A 17,739-nucleotide genomic window follows, 5' to 3' on the forward strand; every position below is an offset into this window, starting at 1 on the left:
CGGCAAAAACATGTATCACTTCTTTTGTAATCACTGGATTTTGTTTTCTTAGTTGGAATAAAATGTGAAAACTACAAAACATAGTCTGTTTAATAGACTCTTAACAACTACATTTGCAACCTTGTTCAATAAAAGCAAAATGATAAAGAAAAACATTGCTTAATAGACTCTTAACAACTATCGGCTCCCAAGCAGATGCTCCATGAGCTTCTGGCCAGGCCCGGCTCTGCCCAGTCCAAAGGCTGACTTCTGCAAGAGAGAGTACTAACAATCTACAAATAAAGCGAATTTGCAAACATAATTCCTCGTCGCAAGCTCTCGCTAGCAGCTGCAAACTTGCTCTCCAAACTGCTCTCTCCAACTGCTTCCGCTGCAGCTCGAAGCTGAACAAAATCACAAATCAAAGTGGCATGAGATTTCCACAGAAAATATGTAATTGCATTTGAAACAGAGTTTTTTGGGGAAGTTACCTGGTTCAGAAACTCGTCGAGCCTTCTAGCGCTCCTAACGATACTACCCTCGAATATGTCAGTCATTTCCATAATCTCTGCAAAGCTCGAACCCTTTCAAAGAGAAACATTCGAGAGTATCAAATTTCTGTTGAGCTCAAGATCCAGGAACGAGAAAGCAGCTAGCGGAAAATATTTGACATTCAAGCCAAGCATCAAGTTTAACTACTCGTTCTTCTAATTTTAGAGGTTTAATATCTCCATGTCAGCCTAACAAACAGCTAGTTTTCGAGTCAGCTAAGGATTACAATCAAGAAGGAATCAACAAACCTGTGGTGTAATTTAGTTGGCTACAGTAGGTCTGGAGAATTCTCTCGGGTAATCACATAGTTCTAGTTTTGTAATTTGGTTCTATTGAAAAAATACGTGTAATTCTTAAACACATTTCTTTGCAGAGACACTACACCCAACGTTGTCAATTGAAAAAAATATCATCATTTCCGAGATCAAGTAATACCAACCGTTGACCAAGAGTAGATAACGTCCATCAGGAAAGGCCTAATGGTAGATTCTACATATTCTTCGACGTCTATTTCCAGTTTGCATTCATGTTGTATCTGGCATCACAGAAAATATGACGATTACACAACAACAAAAAAAAAAAAAAACAGATGTAGATAAATAAGCAAGCTTTCAGCTGGGAAATTAATTTACCTCTGCAATTTTTCGCGCACTATCCTGGAGCTGCTGCAACGGTTTGTTAAGTTCATTTCTTAGATTAACCTTTTCATTTGATTTATCTACAGGAATGAAACAGCTTGCAAGGGCAGCTACTTGGTGATGATCCAGATCATTAAAAGTACCTGATAACTATTTTAATGTCAACACAACGCAAGTATATACTGTGTGATGCAACCGAAAAACCTGAAGGGCCTAAACTTAGAACTAGTAGCTAAAACAGTTTCCGTACCATTAAACATCAGTTCAGTGACGAGCAATTCATCCCCTGTGTCTATCAAGCAGGCAGCTCTTCCCTTTAACTGGACGACGCCATCCGCATCAATGTGTCCAAGTTTCTTTAATACCCGAGAACGGTTCCTAAGCTCATCTCGGAACTTTTGGAGCTGCAGAGGTAAACAATATGATGTAAAACACCACAGGGATGAGAAGAGACTCAAACTATAACAGAGAGTCGGGTAAATAAGTGAACACTCAATAATTTGTTTGGGTTTGTGATGAGTGTAAGAAAGAGAGATGAAACATAAAAGTTCTTCTCTCTGTTACACTGTTTCAGTCAATACAAGAGAAATTAAAGCAGCAGAATTTATCATGGGACAGCAATTTTTTAATCTCCTACCATGTAAAAACCCCTGCAGATAGGACACTCGTAAAGAATTTTTGAAAGGAAGAAGACCCACCCCGCTTGATTTATTCATGGATGAGCAAGTACTTAATATACCTGGGAATCACGCATTTTCGATTTGAACTGCTGAATTTCATAATTCACCTCCGCTTTCCTCTGGAAACTCTTGATTTGCTGATCATCTTGAGACTGCAACACAGAAAGAATGAGACAATAGATTACTGATCAAGTGATAATATGCTCTCTCAAAATTTCTCTAAAATCAGATTTAAATCACAAGTTACAGAATACTGAATGTAGCAAGACCTTGTGCATCGGATGAGTAAGTAACTTCTGCTCAACTTCTTCGATTTGGCTGACCAGATCCACTACCTCTGTATCTTGAATATTCATGTCCTGTAGATAATATAAGATCTTATGAGACCCTGAAGGCTATGCTAATTTATTAGTTCAAACATTGCAAAAAAACAGTATGCGATACGAGACTGATGAATCCATATGCACTAACTCTAAAAACACTGTTACAAAAAGGTGGTATATAAGTCGTTTTCGACAGCAGAAATCAGCAAACATCTAATTTATGCATATTGGTAGCAGGTTAAAATATTGTGTAAAGCATTTCACTGAAGATAGCACTACTTTAACAGCTTAAAGGGAAACCTTGACTGGATGGAGTTTTGGGAACCCTAAAGGGAAGCGACTCGACAACTCCTGTACTGCAAGTAGTATGCTTTGTCTTGCTTCTAGTGGCCGAAGATCAGACGGAACTGATATCCTTAGTCTGCTCAAAGCAGAAATTAAGGGTAGCTGAATAGGAACCTAAAAAACGCAAAAGCACAATTCTCAAAACTCCACGACGCACGCGAATAGAATAACATGCATCTAGAGACAGTAGTAAAAGTGAAAGTGAACTCACCACATGCATCTCACCCTTTTCCCCAGGACGGGGAGGACACGGCTTTGGCTTTGCACCGTTCTCGCTAAAACAAGTAGAGCAATGAAGTAGAGTATCCACTATATATCCGCCACCATGTGAAGAGGCGGAACTGGTTCCAACTGAAGGTTTTTTTACAACATTAACTACAACTCCCCAACCCCAGTCTGTTCCACCTTCTCGTATCTTAATCTGTACAAAAACACTTGTCCAAGTAAGTTATGAGAAGCTTCTGCTATATAAAAAAAGCAGTCATATACAATATATTCCACTGATTATCAGTTTCGAAAATTTTGAACAACCCATGAAAAAAACTTTTTCCCCAACATAACGGAACAGCTTGATGGGTGGAACGAACAATGAAAATTCATCTTTTAAACAATGAAGGTGATTGACCTGTAACAATCTAGGAACAACCTATGAGTGTAGTTAAAGAGGAAAACGTATTCTAAAACTTGGTTACTAACCATCCTGGACTGATAGTAGGTGAGAACTTATACGAGGTTATAAACAGTAAATCATCAATAATGAAGCATTCGACAGCTTTCAGACGTTATGTTTTTTCCCGCATAAGGAGTACTAACAAAGAAACCGATATCACTAGGCTTTGATCAAGCATCTGAACTTTATGAAAACTTACCAGCCGACCGGTATCAAGAAAACAAAGCACCCTTTCAGGCCTTATTATTTCTGACATAAGTTTCTTTTCCAATGGTGCTATGTCAAGTTTTAGCTTATGGTACTCAGCAACCTCCGCCTGCAAATAATTTAAAAAGTAAGAACGGGCCAAAATTACAGAATTGTAATATGAAAGTGCTGAGCACCTGTCCAGAAGCATCAAGGATGGCAGCTTCCTCTTCAAGTTTGGACACCTTACTCTCGATATCCGGTAAAGTCTGAGGTTGGAGTACCAACGTAAATTAGCATATAAAAATGTAGATAAGAATTTAGAAAGTGTAAAAAGAAGAACATCCAACAGCTACCTTTTCATATTGGAATTGGTGGAACGAGTGCCTTATAACATGCTCAGCTGTAAATTGTCCTTCGGCACGACTCAATAGATTCAGAATTGTGTAGTAACTCAACCTAAAAGTACTAAGCAAAGGGGCTGGTTTGCCCAACATCATGTCCCTGAGTGTATTCATTTCCATCTGTTGAATAACACCATAAACAAATCTAAGAGATTAACTTTCACCAAAATTAACTTTCCGGTAATCGAGGTAATTAACTTTCACCAAAATTACTGATAAAACTACCTGCTCATCAATCATAATAATGCAGATGCCACGTTCGTCCTTTCCACGACGTCCAGCCCTGCCGCTCATCTGTAAGCACACAATTGCTACGATATCATCTTGTGCAACTTCGTCACATTCATCACCAGCACCAACAAACAAAGACTTACCTGGATATATTCACCAGACCCAATGTAACGATGGCTATCACCATCCCACTTCTTAACAGCAGTAAACACTACAGTTTTTGCAGGCATGTTCAAACCCATAGCAAACTGATACAAAAGCGGCGTTAAAGAAATAATTATATTTAGCACAACAGAGAGTTTAAGATAAGATTATAGAACTGAAAGACAAACTAATTCCAGAATGTCTTACAGTTTCTGTGGCAAAAAGCGCTTTCACAAGTCCTTCCTGAAAAAGAAGCTCCACTAATTCCTTGAGGACAGGAAGAAGACCAGAATGGTGGACAGCAATACCACGTTGGAGCAGCGGCAACATCAGTTCAATGGCAGATAATGATCTATCCTCTTCATTCAAGCACTGAATAGCATTATTGAACACTTGTTCGACAACCTCCTTCTCTTCATCTGTATTAAAATCGAGTTTTGACATTGACAATGCATGCTGTTCACACTCTCTTCTACTGAAGCTGAAGATTATGACTGGTTGAAATTTTCTTTCCATGATCATCTGCAAAGATAGATAAGATTTAGCTAACAAAACTACAGGTAAAATAACATACCTACCTTGACCCCAAAAAAAAAAAACATACAGGATGTGTGTTCCACTGTTCAATAATGACAAGTCTATCACGGCACATAAATTTCAAGCATAAAAGAAGCACATAGATTGCAAATTGCAATACTTTGGTAGAACAACATATAACTTGGGCCCGGAATCTACACTCTTAGTACCATATCAGAGTAGCCGATTAAAACTTCATGAACAGAACTACGATGTGTGCCTAGGCAGAATTAGGAAACGTCTGAGCTAGAAATTATAGAGGGTTTGATGCTAGAAAATTTCCTAAAACCACAATCATGAAGTGCCTATATCACAACGTGAAAAATGTGAATATAATAAGAGAACACGGCACCACAGACAGCAGTATAGGATAGGGATAAGCGATACATAAGAGCATACCTTTACGATTTTGTAAACATCAGAATCACCAGAGCCACCGCCACCTTTAGTAGCCCTACCACCTGATTTGCCATTTGCACTCCTTTTTCCATCAACAGATTTCGGTTTTGGGAAAGTATCAAGCATCTTAACAAAATTATCCTCTCGAAACTGCTCATTCTCATCAACGACAAGGTACAGTCCACTCCCACCCATAGGAAAAGCATAATGCTGCAGGGGCGTTGGCCTGAAATCTGTGTACACAACATGACATGGCTGCTTATGCAGATAACAAATCCATTCCGCAAATTCGGTAGCATTCGACATTGTTGCAGAAAGGAAAACCATCTTAATAGCAGGTGGCAAGAAAATGATACTCTCTTCCCAAACAACCCCTCTTTCCCTATCCTTCATGTAATGAATTTCATCAAAAACAACCCAAGCAACTTCCTTTAAAACTTCAGACCCTCTATAAAGCATCGCTCTGAGAATTTCTGTTGTCATCACCAAACAACTTGCATTAGGTGAGATTGTGACATCGCCAGTCATCAAACCAACATCCTGAAACTCGTGCTGCAACTCTCTGTACTTCTGATTACTCAAGGCTTTCAAAGGGGAAGTATATATTACCCTCTGCTTATCTCTAAAAGCCATTGCAATGGCATACTCTGCGACTGCTGTTTTACCCGCTGAAGTGTGGGCAGAAACCAAAATCGATTCTTTTCTCTCTAAGCATGCAACAGATACACTCTGAAAAGGGTCAAGCTGAAAAGGGTACTTTTTCGCCATGTCTCCATTGAACACGGGATTATCAAGCGTCCCGTGAATCAGCTCCTCTTTTGTTGCTGCATAACCATTGGGAACAGCGACTTCATGTACACACGCCCGTTTTTGGCTGCTTCTACGCTTCGTCGTCGGTTCTTGCGTAGGGGTCTCATCAGAAAGCTTTGAGTTTTCCGCTACTTTCCTTTTGCCGAGTGTCTCTGGTTCTTCCATTTGGGTGTTCATAAATGCCTCCCTAAAATAAACTCGAAATCCGCAAGGTTGCAAGATTCCTACACTATAAAATAAATAAAAGAATCTCAGGGGGTTTAAGCACACAAGCTAGGGTTTAACGAATTCACAAGATTGTAGTCGGTAGAGAGGGAGAGAGCGAGCATACCTTCGGTGGTGGTCGTGAAGACGGCGATTTCTCGGCGGCGGGAGCTTGTTTCTCGTTTTGGTTTTTTGGACTTTTACATAAAGAGGCAGAGTCCACGTGGCGGTTGGGTTTAGGGTATAATCAATTGGCCCACTTACAAAACTCATTAGTAAAAAAAAGCCCATTAATTTTATTTCCCGCCAAAAACCATTGGCGAGATTTTTTCTCTGACCGACGAGTGGTTACGGTGGTTTTACGCGGTGATGGGTATGTACGGAGACGGAAGCAGCGACGGTGCAAGCATGAAGTCGAGACGCCGTGGATCAATCGGCATTGATTCTATCGACATCGCGAAAATATTAGCTGTATATATCAGAGACAACGAGAACTCGGCCATCGATGAGGAGAAGTTGCTGCTCACGGCGGAACTCATCCGCATATTCTCTACGCCGCTAGGTAGAGAATTAGTTTCCCAGGTATTCTCATTCGAAAACACTTGGATTACTACTTCTAGACTTATTTGACGGAAATAAAAAATTTCATCAAAATTTCTGGTGACTTTTCTTTCATTAATCGATTTCGTACTCTCTTTATCTAGATTTCGTTTTCCTTATGGTTTAGTGAAGAATCAGGTAGTGATTAAGTGAATTCTCTATGTATGCGTCAATTAGTTCGTTTTTAGTTTCTAAATATACGAAAACCTCTTTGCCGCTTTGAAACAATTGACACAAAATGGGAGAGAAGCAGGTAAATGAAGAAGGTGGTGGTTCCTTCTCGTTGTCGCTTGATCTCCAACAATTCAAGAAACTATCCGATATCGAAAACTTTTTCATAAATCTGGAGGATAATCCCAAAGGAGTTATCCCATGTATGAATGCTGCAGTTCACAAGGTAAGGTTTTTTAAATTCCGTTGGGTTTTGTTTTCTTGGTTGGCGTGAGATGAAGACTTATAACCATCATTCACAGGTTCTTCTGGGCCAATGGGAGACTAATGACTTTGATAATGTTATGAAGATCAATATTCGTCTGCATAACTATCCTGAATCTTCAATCTCCCTGAAAAACTTGAGAGCAGCATATATTGGTAGACTTTTCTCTCTTTCAGTTTATAGAAGCCTTTAGTGAGAGAAAGCATGAGTGACCTGCGATTTTGTGCGTTGAAATTGCAGGAAAGCTGGTAACAGTTCATGGGACTGTTGTTAAAGTTAGTACTGTGAAGCCTCTTGTTACACAGATGGCTTTTGACTGTGCAAAGTGCAAAACTAGCATAATCCGGGAATTTACTGATGGAAAATTTTCACCTCCACAAAATTGTGACTCACATGGATGCAAGTCCAAAACGTTTACTCCAGTTCGATCCTCCGCTCAAACAATTGACTTTCAGAAAATCAGGTGCTCTCCTATTTTCGCCCCATGATTTTGTGTTCTTCATCTTTGTTTGTTATTTATCTTGATTTGTTAGTTTACTAGCTGTCTAACTGTTTTTTAGGGTGCAGGAGTTGCAAAAGGCTGTAGACCATGAAGAAGGACGGGTACCCCGAACTGTAGATTGTGAGCTGATGGAAGATCTTGTGGACACATGTATCCCTGGTGATGTGGTGACTGTTACAGGGATTATAGGAGTGATTAACAATTACATGGATATTGGAGGAGGTATTGATTCTATAACTTTCCATGGATCTCTCCAATGTTATTAAACATTACCATGCCTAAATGTATGCTAGCGTTAAATGTATCATAGCTAGAGATTTGTGTGTTGTAAGCATTCTTTGTGGGGCATATTTGGGCATCTCATTGCAGGAAAGTTAATTAGAAAGCTGCTCTTCACATCTCTTATATGCATATTTTCTTACCACAAGATCAGTTGTTTGGTTACTAAAAATGACATTTCACCACGGGTCAAGGAGCTAAAGCCTTATTACTAGTGTTAAATATCATGTCGCCATACCCTCAAACCTTCTTAATCTTAACAAACTTCTATAATACTTATGTTCCAGGGAAATCGAAGTCCAACAATCAAGGATTCTATTATTTGTTTATAGAGGCAGTTTCAGTCAAAAATTCCAAGAAGCAGTCTGCATTTGAGAACTCAGAAGACTCCAGTAGCGGCGTCCAGTCTGCAGATGTTGGTGACTTATATTCGTTCTCTCAGAGAGATCTGCAATTTATTGTGAAGTTCAAAGAAGAATATGGTTCTGATACATTCCGTCGCATACTTCATTCAGTATGTCCATCTATATATGGACACGAAATTGTCAAAGGTCGAGTACTTCTGTTTTAACAAGTTCCCCTGGGAAATCATTGGTGAAGGCTTGATAATTACTATTAGAAGCATTGCATACCATGATACTTCTGTCATTTTTTTTTCTTATCATTTCAACAGCTGGGATAACACTATCCCTTTTTGGAGGTGTAAGGAAGCATTCCATGGATCGGAACAAAGTTCCAGTCAGAGGAGACATTCATGTCATAATTGTTGGTAAGCTTTCCAAACAAACTTTATTTAATGGCATTAACCCATTCTGGATATTACATGAACTGAGGGAAGGTTATATGTTACTATTTAAAAACTGATGCAAAAAAAAAAAAGATTGATGATTTCAATGCCAATAGGTGACCCTGGATTGGGCAAAAGTCAGCTCTTGCAAGCAGCATCGGCCATTTCCCCTCGTGGCATCTATGTATGTGGTAATGCGACGACTAAAGCAGGGCTCACCGTTGCTGTAGTGAAAGATTCCATGACAAATGACTATGCGTTTGAGGCTGGTAACTCCTTTCCTTGGCTCTATTTAGCCAGTACAAACTTCAGTATATGGCATATGATTCTACTGTTTCAGATATGGGTTCGAGTCATTCTGTTGATGGATAGTTTTACTTAGTTAATACTTAGCCTAAACTGGCAGTCTAGTTGGGTCAAAGGTGCTAAAATATTTGCCTAAAGTGATGCTCGCGGATGAGGCATGCCTTGTAGTTTCAAGTGATTTCATTATCTGTGGATGTTATGCTGTCTATAGTTTCGCTAGAATGGGGGTTCAGTTAACAGCAATCTAAAATCTTTCCTTTTTTGATATTTTTTTGAACGGCCAATCTAAAATCTTTCTCCAAGATAAAGTTAGTACATTCAAGGGTTTGTAGCTTTAACACTGTTTGATGAGTCTTAGGGTTATGTTGAAGAACTTCACACTAGTGAAAAATGGCTCATGAATAGAAACTCTAACTTTGAAATTGTTCAGCTGATTTGTGGGTAGGAAGAAAAATCTCCGTCTTTGTTAATCTAGCCCTACCCTATGAGCAGGGGCCATGGTACTTGCAGATGGCGGGTTGTGCTGTATTGACGAGTTCGATAAAATGACCACCGAGCATCAGGTTTGTTTATTGGTAGTGTCATTGCTTCTGATGCTGAAAAATTGTTTTCTCAATTACCTGCATCACATTGCCATAGGCTTTGCTAGAAGCAATGGAACAACAATGTGTCTCTGTTGCAAAGGCTGGGCTTGTAGCTAGTCTATCAGCTCGGACTTCTGTTATAGCAGCAGCAAATCCTGTTGGTGGCCACTACAAGTAATTTTCTTGCTGTATTATCTCATTATTGTGGGAGTGTTTGAATCATAGTTGCGACACTGTTCAGTGCTGAATAGTCCTGCATCGTTCAAAGTTTGAGACTGGATGAGAAAAGAAAACCAAAATAGCATATTTTCGTGATATTTATCATCTTCTTCATGATCTCATTCCAGCCGTGCAAAAACTGTAAACGAGAACTTAAAAATGAGCGCTGCCCTTCTCTCGCGGTTTGATTTATGTTTCATATTACTTGACAAACCTGATGAGCTACTCGACAAGCAAGTCTCAGAGCATATTATGTCGGTAAGTCTCTCCATCTGAAGTTATTGCTGTAAAACATGCCTCAAAGAGATATTAGCATACTTTTCTCTCTCGTTGATGGACAAAAGTCAGTGACAGCTACAGCGTATTAGACATATCTGAACGTAATCGCATTCTAAACTTAAGTTTCTGGAAAATTTTGGGTCTATGCATTAGTTAATTCAAAACCCCTAATATAGAATCTTAACTTGAATTTTTACCTGACAGCTTCATTCTGGAGGTGGAGAAACATCACCTGCATTAAAGAAGTTTAAGACAGGTCCAGTTACTTTGTGTTGTTAGGTATAGCTAGTATAACCATGACCTTCTTAAAGAAGAAATCTTGACTTCTCGTTTGATGTCAAATGCAGCATCGGGATATGCAAATATGCATGCCAAAGAGGGTTCTCTACTTTCAAGACTGCGGTTTAACTCTAAGAAAGATGATGACTTTACTCCCATTCCGGGCCAATTGCTTAGGAAATATGTTGCTTATGCAAGGACTTTTGTCAACCCCAAGTAAATTTATCTGTCTCCCAGCTGCAACTACTAGATGTTTGCAGACCAAAATTAGGCATTATGGGGTAACATCTCTTGATCTATTCAGGATGTCAAAGGCAGCTGGAGAGATCATACAGAAGTTTTACTTGAAGCTGAGAGACCATAACACATCCGCTGATTGCACACCGATAACAGCGAGACAACTGGAAAGTTTGGTCAGGCTTGCGCAAGCTAGAGCTCGGGTTGACTTAAGGGAAGATATAACAGTCCAGGACGCAATGGTAAGCCAGTAACATAATGCCTGGGCATACATGCATTTGTTGACCATATACTCGATTAGCATCTATACCATACATGCATAAAAGAAGTATCATTTCCTCTGATCTTTTTTTTTTTTGTTGGATAGGGTAAGTAGCTAACATGAAAGTTAAAGCTGCGTTTTTTTTATGCTGGCTTGGACAATGAACATTATGCTATTGGCTTAAGATGTCTTGACTTCTGTCCTTGAATTTGCTTTAACAGGATGTGGTTGAAATAATGAAAGAATCTCTGTATGATAAGTTCGTAGATGAACACGGGGTTGTGGATTTTGGTCGGAGTGGAGGAATGAGTCAACAAAAGGAGGCCAAACGTTTCTTAAGTGCTCTTGATAAGCAATCAGAGTTGCAGCAGAAAGATTGTTTTTCTATTTCTGTATGAATAACTTCTCTGCTCTACAATTTGCTAGGGGCGCGTCTGACATTTTATTATGACCAATTTCTTACAACATTTTTTCTAACTGCAGGAGATGTATAGTTTAGCTGATAGGATTGGCCTACGAGTTCCAGACATTGATACTTTCCTAGAGAACCTGAATATTGCCGGATATTTGCTCAAGAAGGGACCAAAGACTTACCAGGTATATTCCTCCACCTAACTCAGTAACAAGAGTGGGTGATTTGAATTTATATTTCTCACAGTCCTAAATCCATATACAGGTTCTCTCCTCATCGTATTCCCGGAGTCAGTCATCCAGGTCAAGATGATTAACATTCTGACTGAGTAAAGCAACTTCCTTAGAGCATAAAGGTTTAAAGTAATGATAGTATGTTTTTGCTATTGTACTGCACATATTTAAGTATGAACCTGATCATGGAATCAGTCAATTGTATGTTACACAATGCCAGAAACCCCTTAGTATTAATATCACATGGACTTGGGTTGAATGTTTAGGTCACTGTTCATTCACACCTACTGACTTTCGAAGTATAGACGACATCTAACATCTACGACACAACCTAGTATACATTGGTGTATGAGAGTAGCCTGATCAATAGGATGATCTAGTCTTCTCTTGGACCTAACTTCCACTCACTTCCATAGTAAGAATTAGGCAAACCAAGCCAAAACTTGAAAGCTTCAGCTGCTCTTTTTCGTTCTACCCGCCTCTCTACTCTGGCTTGTGAAGCATGTTTGCTAGTGAACATCCTCGAGTGCATCTCCACATATATCTTCTTGTACTTAGTTTTATTAGGAGGTATCCCATTCTCCTCCATGCACGCGATTATCTCCAATGCCTTCTTGAAAAACGCAGCCCTCACACATATATCCGCTAGCATATCTAACAAACCTTCATCTGGTTTCAGCATCGAAGGAGAAGGATCTGTAGAATGTCCTTCAGATTCTTCTCTCTTTTTCACCTCACACCTTTCCTTAATTTCCTTCCAAAGCAAGAGCGCCTCACCAGGTTTCCTTGCCAGAGAAACCCCGTTGGCTAGACTCCCATAAGTCGCCACATTTGGGTAAAACCCGTTTTCTTTCATCCTTGAAACTACTCTCTTTGCATCTTCAATCAAACCTAGCCTGCAATACCCTTCAACCAACATGTTCCACGCGATCAAATCCACTTTGACCCTTGGATCCCTCATCATCTCATCAAACACTCTATTCGCCAACTTGGGTTGCCCCGACATTGCAAAAGCCTTCATCAAAGTAGTGTAACTAATCTTAGTTGGTGCAATCCCTTTTGTTCTCATCTCATTGAAGAACGATAAAGCTCCTGCGCTATCATCTATAAGAATGCATCCATCTATAATGATGTTATAGGAAACCACATCTGGCTCGATCCCTGCATCTTCAGCCATCTCTCTTAGCAAATCCTCCGCCTTATCTATCTGCAACTGCTTACAATACCCTTTGAGCAGAACATTATAAGTGATCCTATTTGCAGGTACACCCATCCGAGCCATCTCACCTAACACTTGTCGCGCTCTATCCATCAACCCGGCTTTTACAAAAGCTGACACAACCGTGGTGTAGGTAACTTCATCTGGGTGGCTCTTACTATCATCTTGACGCCTCATTGCCTCAAGCATTCTAGCTGTGTCTGCCACTCGCCCATTCTTCATATAACCTTTCATCAGCGTAGTGTAGATCCTTGAATCTGGTGCAAAAACTCTAGGCAACAATGGTGGCTTATCACTCGGGGTGACAGAGTTAGGCAGCAATTTCTTGAACACATCCTCAAACACCTCTTCGTTTACCTCATCCCGAGGCGAGTAACCCGAGTCTTCACCGTCCTCAAACGCATCCTCATCATCTTCTGCTTCTTCCTCTTCTTTCTCCTTCAAATCCTCGATATTGCATTCTCGCAGAACCTTGCAAAGATCTCTCCTTTTCTCCCTCATCGCTTGAACAATTCTCTCTGCAGTTCTCAAATCACCAAACCCAACATAAGCTGCAACGAGGGAATGCATCGTCGTCATGCAAACCTTAATTCCCTTCTCAACTATCCTCTCCAAGACAAACACAATCAGTTCCTTCCGATTAACTCTTGCACACAGCTTAATCATAACGTTATAAGTCAACACATCAGATTCACAATCCCACTCAGACATTTCGTCGAACAGTTTCGAGAATTTCTCAGCATCACCAAGGTTTGCACAAGCGTTAAGCACAGCGTTGAACGCCGCCGTGTCAGGCCTAGATTGAGCGACCAAAGACTGGTCGGCGAAGCGTCGCACTCGCCGTGTAATAGCTGTGAAGAGTTTGATTGATTCTTCGGGTCCGTCGTCTCCGGCAGAAGAGAGGTTAGCTACAGCAGCTGTCCACGCTTTGACGTGCGGTAAGTACCCAGAGCGAATCATTGATTTGATAACGGAGACGGCGTAAAGAGTCTGGCCAGACTTGGCGGCAGCCATGGCGAGGAGGCCGAGGGAATTAGCGTCCAGGCGATGGAGCTGGCGCTCATTGCGGAGGCGCGTGAGGATGGATTGAGCGCGCGTGAGGCTATCGGGCTTGGATTGATAAGACAATTGGGAAACTAAACGGCTAAGGCAAGTGGGTCCAGGGAGATGAGTGGATTGAACATACTTAGCCCAAGCCTCATCGGTTTTTCGATTGCGGAGGAGAGACAAAAGCTCTTGGTCGTTGTGCGTTGAATATGGCTCCGACGAAGAGCCCAGAAACGACGAGAGGTCTCCGGCGGAGCTGTTAGCAGTGCCGGAGGAGAACCGTACGAAAGTCGGGCGGCGCGAGGGTCGATTAGCGGCGGTTAAGGGTGGGTTGATGGAGCAGAGAGATATAGTGTTGTGAGAGAGAGTGAAAGCCGCCGGTGTACCGGAGTTTGGATATGGCGGAAACGACGACGAGGAAGACGGAGGTGGGAGAATGTTCATCTTAGGCCCATCGGAGATTGAGAAATGACGAGAAATGGACTCCAAATGGATTATTTGGGTGGAAAGGAGTTTAGCTACGTCGCATTATTAGGATTCAAGCATCTGTTTCCAAATTTATTATTTCCACATTCTTTTGCAAAAAAAAATCTATTTAGATGATCCTTTTTAAAAGGAAAATATAATTATCATATTAACCCATAACCATCCAATTCCAAATTTTTTTAATGTCGGAGACCAGAACTGATTGGATCGCATTCTAAACTGAAATCCAAGATTCCGGATATTGGATCAGTAATTTATTTCAATATTTCTAATACGTTAACACAACTTTCAATTTCAATGCTAGTAAAAGAGTACTAGCCTCCAAACATACAAAGATATTTTCCTACGATATTTTCTTGCTTACAACTGAATTATCTTTATTACATCAATTGTTCTGTATTGCTAACAATGAAACTTGTTGTCTTCAGATTCAAATCTGGCCACAAGTGAAATCTGATCCACGAAAAGAACTGTTTTTTTCTGCAAAACTATTTTGTACAAATGGAAACATAACCATTAGTTATAATAACGCGTGGAAATATCTAAGATACACAAAAAAAGAATTCATAAACTCCTTATGTACATGACTATAATTACCTAAACCATTACTAATGCAAGTCACCAAAGCTAAGACTAAAAGAATAGTAGAGAGTCTTAAACTCATGCCTATCTTTAGTGACCACTACTTACGTCTCACCTAGCCCACAACTAGATAATTAGATTTACCAAAGCCAAGATCAAACAATCATTGGATTCTCGAGTCTAAAACTTGTGTGCCACTCAAAACCACTTTTTGTATATTTTGACAAATATTTACTAAAGTCCTAGTTCCACATGCTCATATGACTCACCCTTACTGAATTTAGCAGAATGTTCATAGAGTATGATAATGACACAACACCAAAAAGCTATTACCAAAATTGGTAATTAGTATATTACCGAATGAATAAACATGGCTTCGACTGTTTTTTTGTCCTCGTTAGCAAAGGCCTTCACTCTTATTATTTTGATTATAAAATAGTAGGGAAACCTCTCATTTACTGTAAAATCATAATAAAAAATTATACAACATGCAAATCGACAACAACGGAAATGAAATTAGCCCATAACTTGAAAATATTTTTTTAAGAAAAGCTATCAAGCGTTAGCAGAAGATTCATTGTTGGATTTTAGTATGCCAATTTTTGAACTCTACGTGTATATATGACTATGATTAATTAAAACACATTTTTGTGTACGCAAATCACCAAAGCTAAGATCAAACAATCGTCGAGTCTTAAACTTGTGTGCCGCTAGAAACCACTTTTTGCTACACATATTTTCCTCAAGTGTTCCAAATGCGCACATAAGTCATCATATTATATTACTCAATCGAGGAGGATATTCACAAAAGTATGATAATGACACGAAACAGCAAAATGGTAGACCAAAAACTGGTAAAAAAAGAAAGAGATCGTCTCTTAAGCGCGTGGGGCAGTTAGAAGAAGCAAACGAAATAAAGCAGAGCAGAAATGCGACTATAAAACAGAGAGGTTCACAACTCTTACAGAATCACACAACAAACATCAGAAGAGAGACTCAATAGCAATAAAAAAAAAAAAAAAAAAAAAATGGGGATTGTAGCATTCCATTGGGAAAACAAGCAACTGACGCTGCTCCATAACAGAGACAATTTTGATTACTGGCAAGTTTAACTACCCCAACCTTTTATGCATTTCATTGTTTGGTAGATGAGTGTTTTGATATATTTATTTTTCATTATTATTTTGAAAAGGAGGATAAAAGCGGCGGATTGGGATAAAAAAGAGGAGATATTGAGTGGTTGGATTGAACAGCTGGGAGGGACATGGTGTGGTATCTCTAAAAGTGGCCGAGTTGCTTTTCTTGTGGACTCAGACTCATTCTCTAACGGTTTAAACAGATGCTTGAATTCGGCCAAGTTGCCTGCTGAATTCTTGGCGGTTTGATTACTCTTTTGCTTTTCTTTTCTCTTTGTGTTTGTTTGTGTTAAGGCTTTTAAGCCATTGGATATGAATGGATCTTAAGAAGAATTGCTTTGATTACAGACCAGCTGGAGTCCAGCGGAATTTGCAAGTATGGTGGCTAAAAGGGATTCGTTTAACACCGGTTTGGCCTATAACCTAATTGTGGCCGACATAACTTCAAACACCATGTCTTATATCTCCAAACCGCTTGCAAAGAAGAAAAATGTGCATACAGAAAATGTTGGTTTTGGTGTGCATATCCTTTCTTTAGCCGGACTCGATGCCAAATCTCCCAAAGTGAGTACTAGCTAGTAACACAACAGACGATGTATGGAGTTGTTTAGGCTTTAATATCGAGAATTTGCAAAATATGAATTTTCCATATATTACATGTTTTGGTAATATATATATATATATATATATATGATGGATATTGCAGGATTTACGTCTGAGACACCATTTTATGGAGATGCTGATTGGTGATTATAAAAACAAACCGCTTAAGGAGATTGCTACGAGGCTTATGTATGATCCAAACGAAGCTGTGAAAGGAGACAAACTGAGCGCAATTTTCGTCGACTCAATGGTAGGAGAGAATTTTAAACATCAAGTTCCAATTTTGAAATATTAATTAAATGTGTAACTCTTTTCTTTGGTGCTCTTATGTTTATTAGATTCAGATTAACAGAGGAGAAAAACGACGCTATAGAACAACGTGTACAACAGCATTGACTGTGAATCCCGATAAGGAAGTAAAGTTCTTTGAGGGGTATCTGATGATCAGTGGCCAATGGAAAGAGCATGACTTCACTTTCCAGCTCGACTAAATGGTTTGCTATATCAACATTGCGCAGGCAGCATCCATCCGAATATTATAATTACTACCTATAACTAATAATAAAACTATCTCGGTGATGTCCTTGTCGTAGAACTATCTATCTTAATTTTATTAATCTTGTCGTTGTCGTCGATTCAGGGAATTCTATTTCCTTTGGTCGTCACACTTATCTCTAGTCGTCTGTCTAAGAACAATATGCTTAAACTAAAAAATAAATAAATAAAATTGTTGTCTTCTCAAACTTTTCCTATGTCCATCTATTCAATTTAATCTACGTGAACCATGAAAGTTAACTTTGTCAAAAGCACTGAGACCACATACCATGACCGAATTGGACCTCATCGCATTTTTGTTATGACATGCTTTTCCATATCTTCTCTTTCTTCTGACTTCTGAACTATTAATTTGTGTGGTCGGTTACTTGTTAGGCACGAAACAAGCTCTGGAATGCCTATTTCTTATTAGCCTAATTCAATCAAATATGAATTACATGATCATTTTTTTAATAGCTTAATTATTTTCTTATTTGTAAGTGTATAGTACTATATGCAGGATTTACGTCTGATAGACCTTTTTTCATAAGAGTGCTAAGACTTATTTTCATCGAA

At 39.4% G+C, this 17,739-nt stretch overlaps 4 protein-coding genes across 5 annotated transcripts; 2 read left to right on the forward strand and 2 right to left on the reverse strand.

The window, feature by feature from the left end:
• Positions 1-33: 33 nt before the first annotated feature.
• LOC18023852 (DExH-box ATP-dependent RNA helicase DExH10) lies at positions 34-6,329 on the reverse strand. 2 transcript variants are annotated; one of them, XM_024159425.1, is made up of 17 exons: positions 6,269-6,329; positions 5,128-6,166; positions 4,360-4,674; positions 4,152-4,256; positions 4,003-4,071; positions 3,730-3,897; positions 3,571-3,642; positions 3,387-3,503; positions 2,729-2,938; positions 2,473-2,631; positions 2,119-2,208; positions 1,909-2,001; positions 1,420-1,573; positions 1,164-1,312; positions 971-1,066; positions 471-563; positions 34-383 (listed from the first exon to the last, which is right to left on the reverse strand). In XM_024159425.1, exons 2-17 carry the CDS (start codon positions 6,112-6,114, stop codon positions 273-275), a joined length of 2,988 nt encoding a protein of 995 aa, XP_024015193.1. In that variant the 5' UTR covers positions 6,115-6,166; positions 6,269-6,329; the 3' UTR covers positions 34-272. The 2 variants fall into 2 exon arrangements, with proteins under 2 accessions (XP_024015193.1, XP_006407652.1); XM_006407589.2 differs by having other exon boundaries at positions 5,128-6,161; positions 6,269-6,303.
• Positions 6,330-6,485: 156 nt separating this feature from the next.
• On the forward strand, positions 6,486-11,719 carry LOC18023853 (probable DNA helicase MCM8). Its single transcript, XM_024159231.1, has 17 exons — positions 6,486-6,723; positions 6,995-7,138; positions 7,215-7,332; positions 7,418-7,640; positions 7,738-7,901; positions 8,246-8,509; positions 8,632-8,727; positions 8,862-9,014; positions 9,544-9,614; positions 9,691-9,809; positions 9,983-10,112; positions 10,338-10,389; positions 10,481-10,628; positions 10,717-10,891; positions 11,133-11,303; positions 11,395-11,508; positions 11,588-11,719. Exons 1-17 carry the CDS (start codon positions 6,511-6,513, stop codon positions 11,633-11,635), a joined length of 2,403 nt encoding a protein of 800 aa, XP_024014999.1. The 5' UTR covers positions 6,486-6,510; the 3' UTR covers positions 11,636-11,719.
• A 90-nt stretch (positions 11,720-11,809) lies between these two features.
• On the reverse strand, positions 11,810-14,336 carry LOC18023854 (pentatricopeptide repeat-containing protein At3g09650, chloroplastic). Its single transcript, XM_006407591.2, has one exon. It carries the CDS (start codon positions 14,264-14,266, stop codon positions 11,933-11,935), a length of 2,334 nt encoding a protein of 777 aa, XP_006407654.1. The 5' UTR covers positions 14,267-14,336; the 3' UTR covers positions 11,810-11,932.
• Positions 14,337-15,873: 1,537 nt separating this feature from the next.
• LOC18023855 lies at positions 15,874-17,349 on the forward strand. The gene is made up of 5 exons (XM_006407592.2): positions 15,874-15,992; positions 16,083-16,269; positions 16,375-16,590; positions 16,733-16,879; positions 16,968-17,349. Exons 1-5 carry the CDS (start codon positions 15,919-15,921, stop codon positions 17,118-17,120), a joined length of 777 nt encoding a protein of 258 aa, XP_006407655.1. The 5' UTR covers positions 15,874-15,918; the 3' UTR covers positions 17,121-17,349.
• The last annotated feature ends 390 nt before the right edge of the window (positions 17,350-17,739 follow it).

This window comes from Eutrema salsugineum, unplaced genomic scaffold, assembly GCF_000478725.1.
Source record: "Eutrema salsugineum unplaced genomic scaffold, Eutsalg1_0 scaffold_13, whole genome shotgun sequence".
NCBI lineage: Eukaryota > Viridiplantae > Streptophyta > Magnoliopsida > Brassicales > Brassicaceae > Eutrema > Eutrema salsugineum.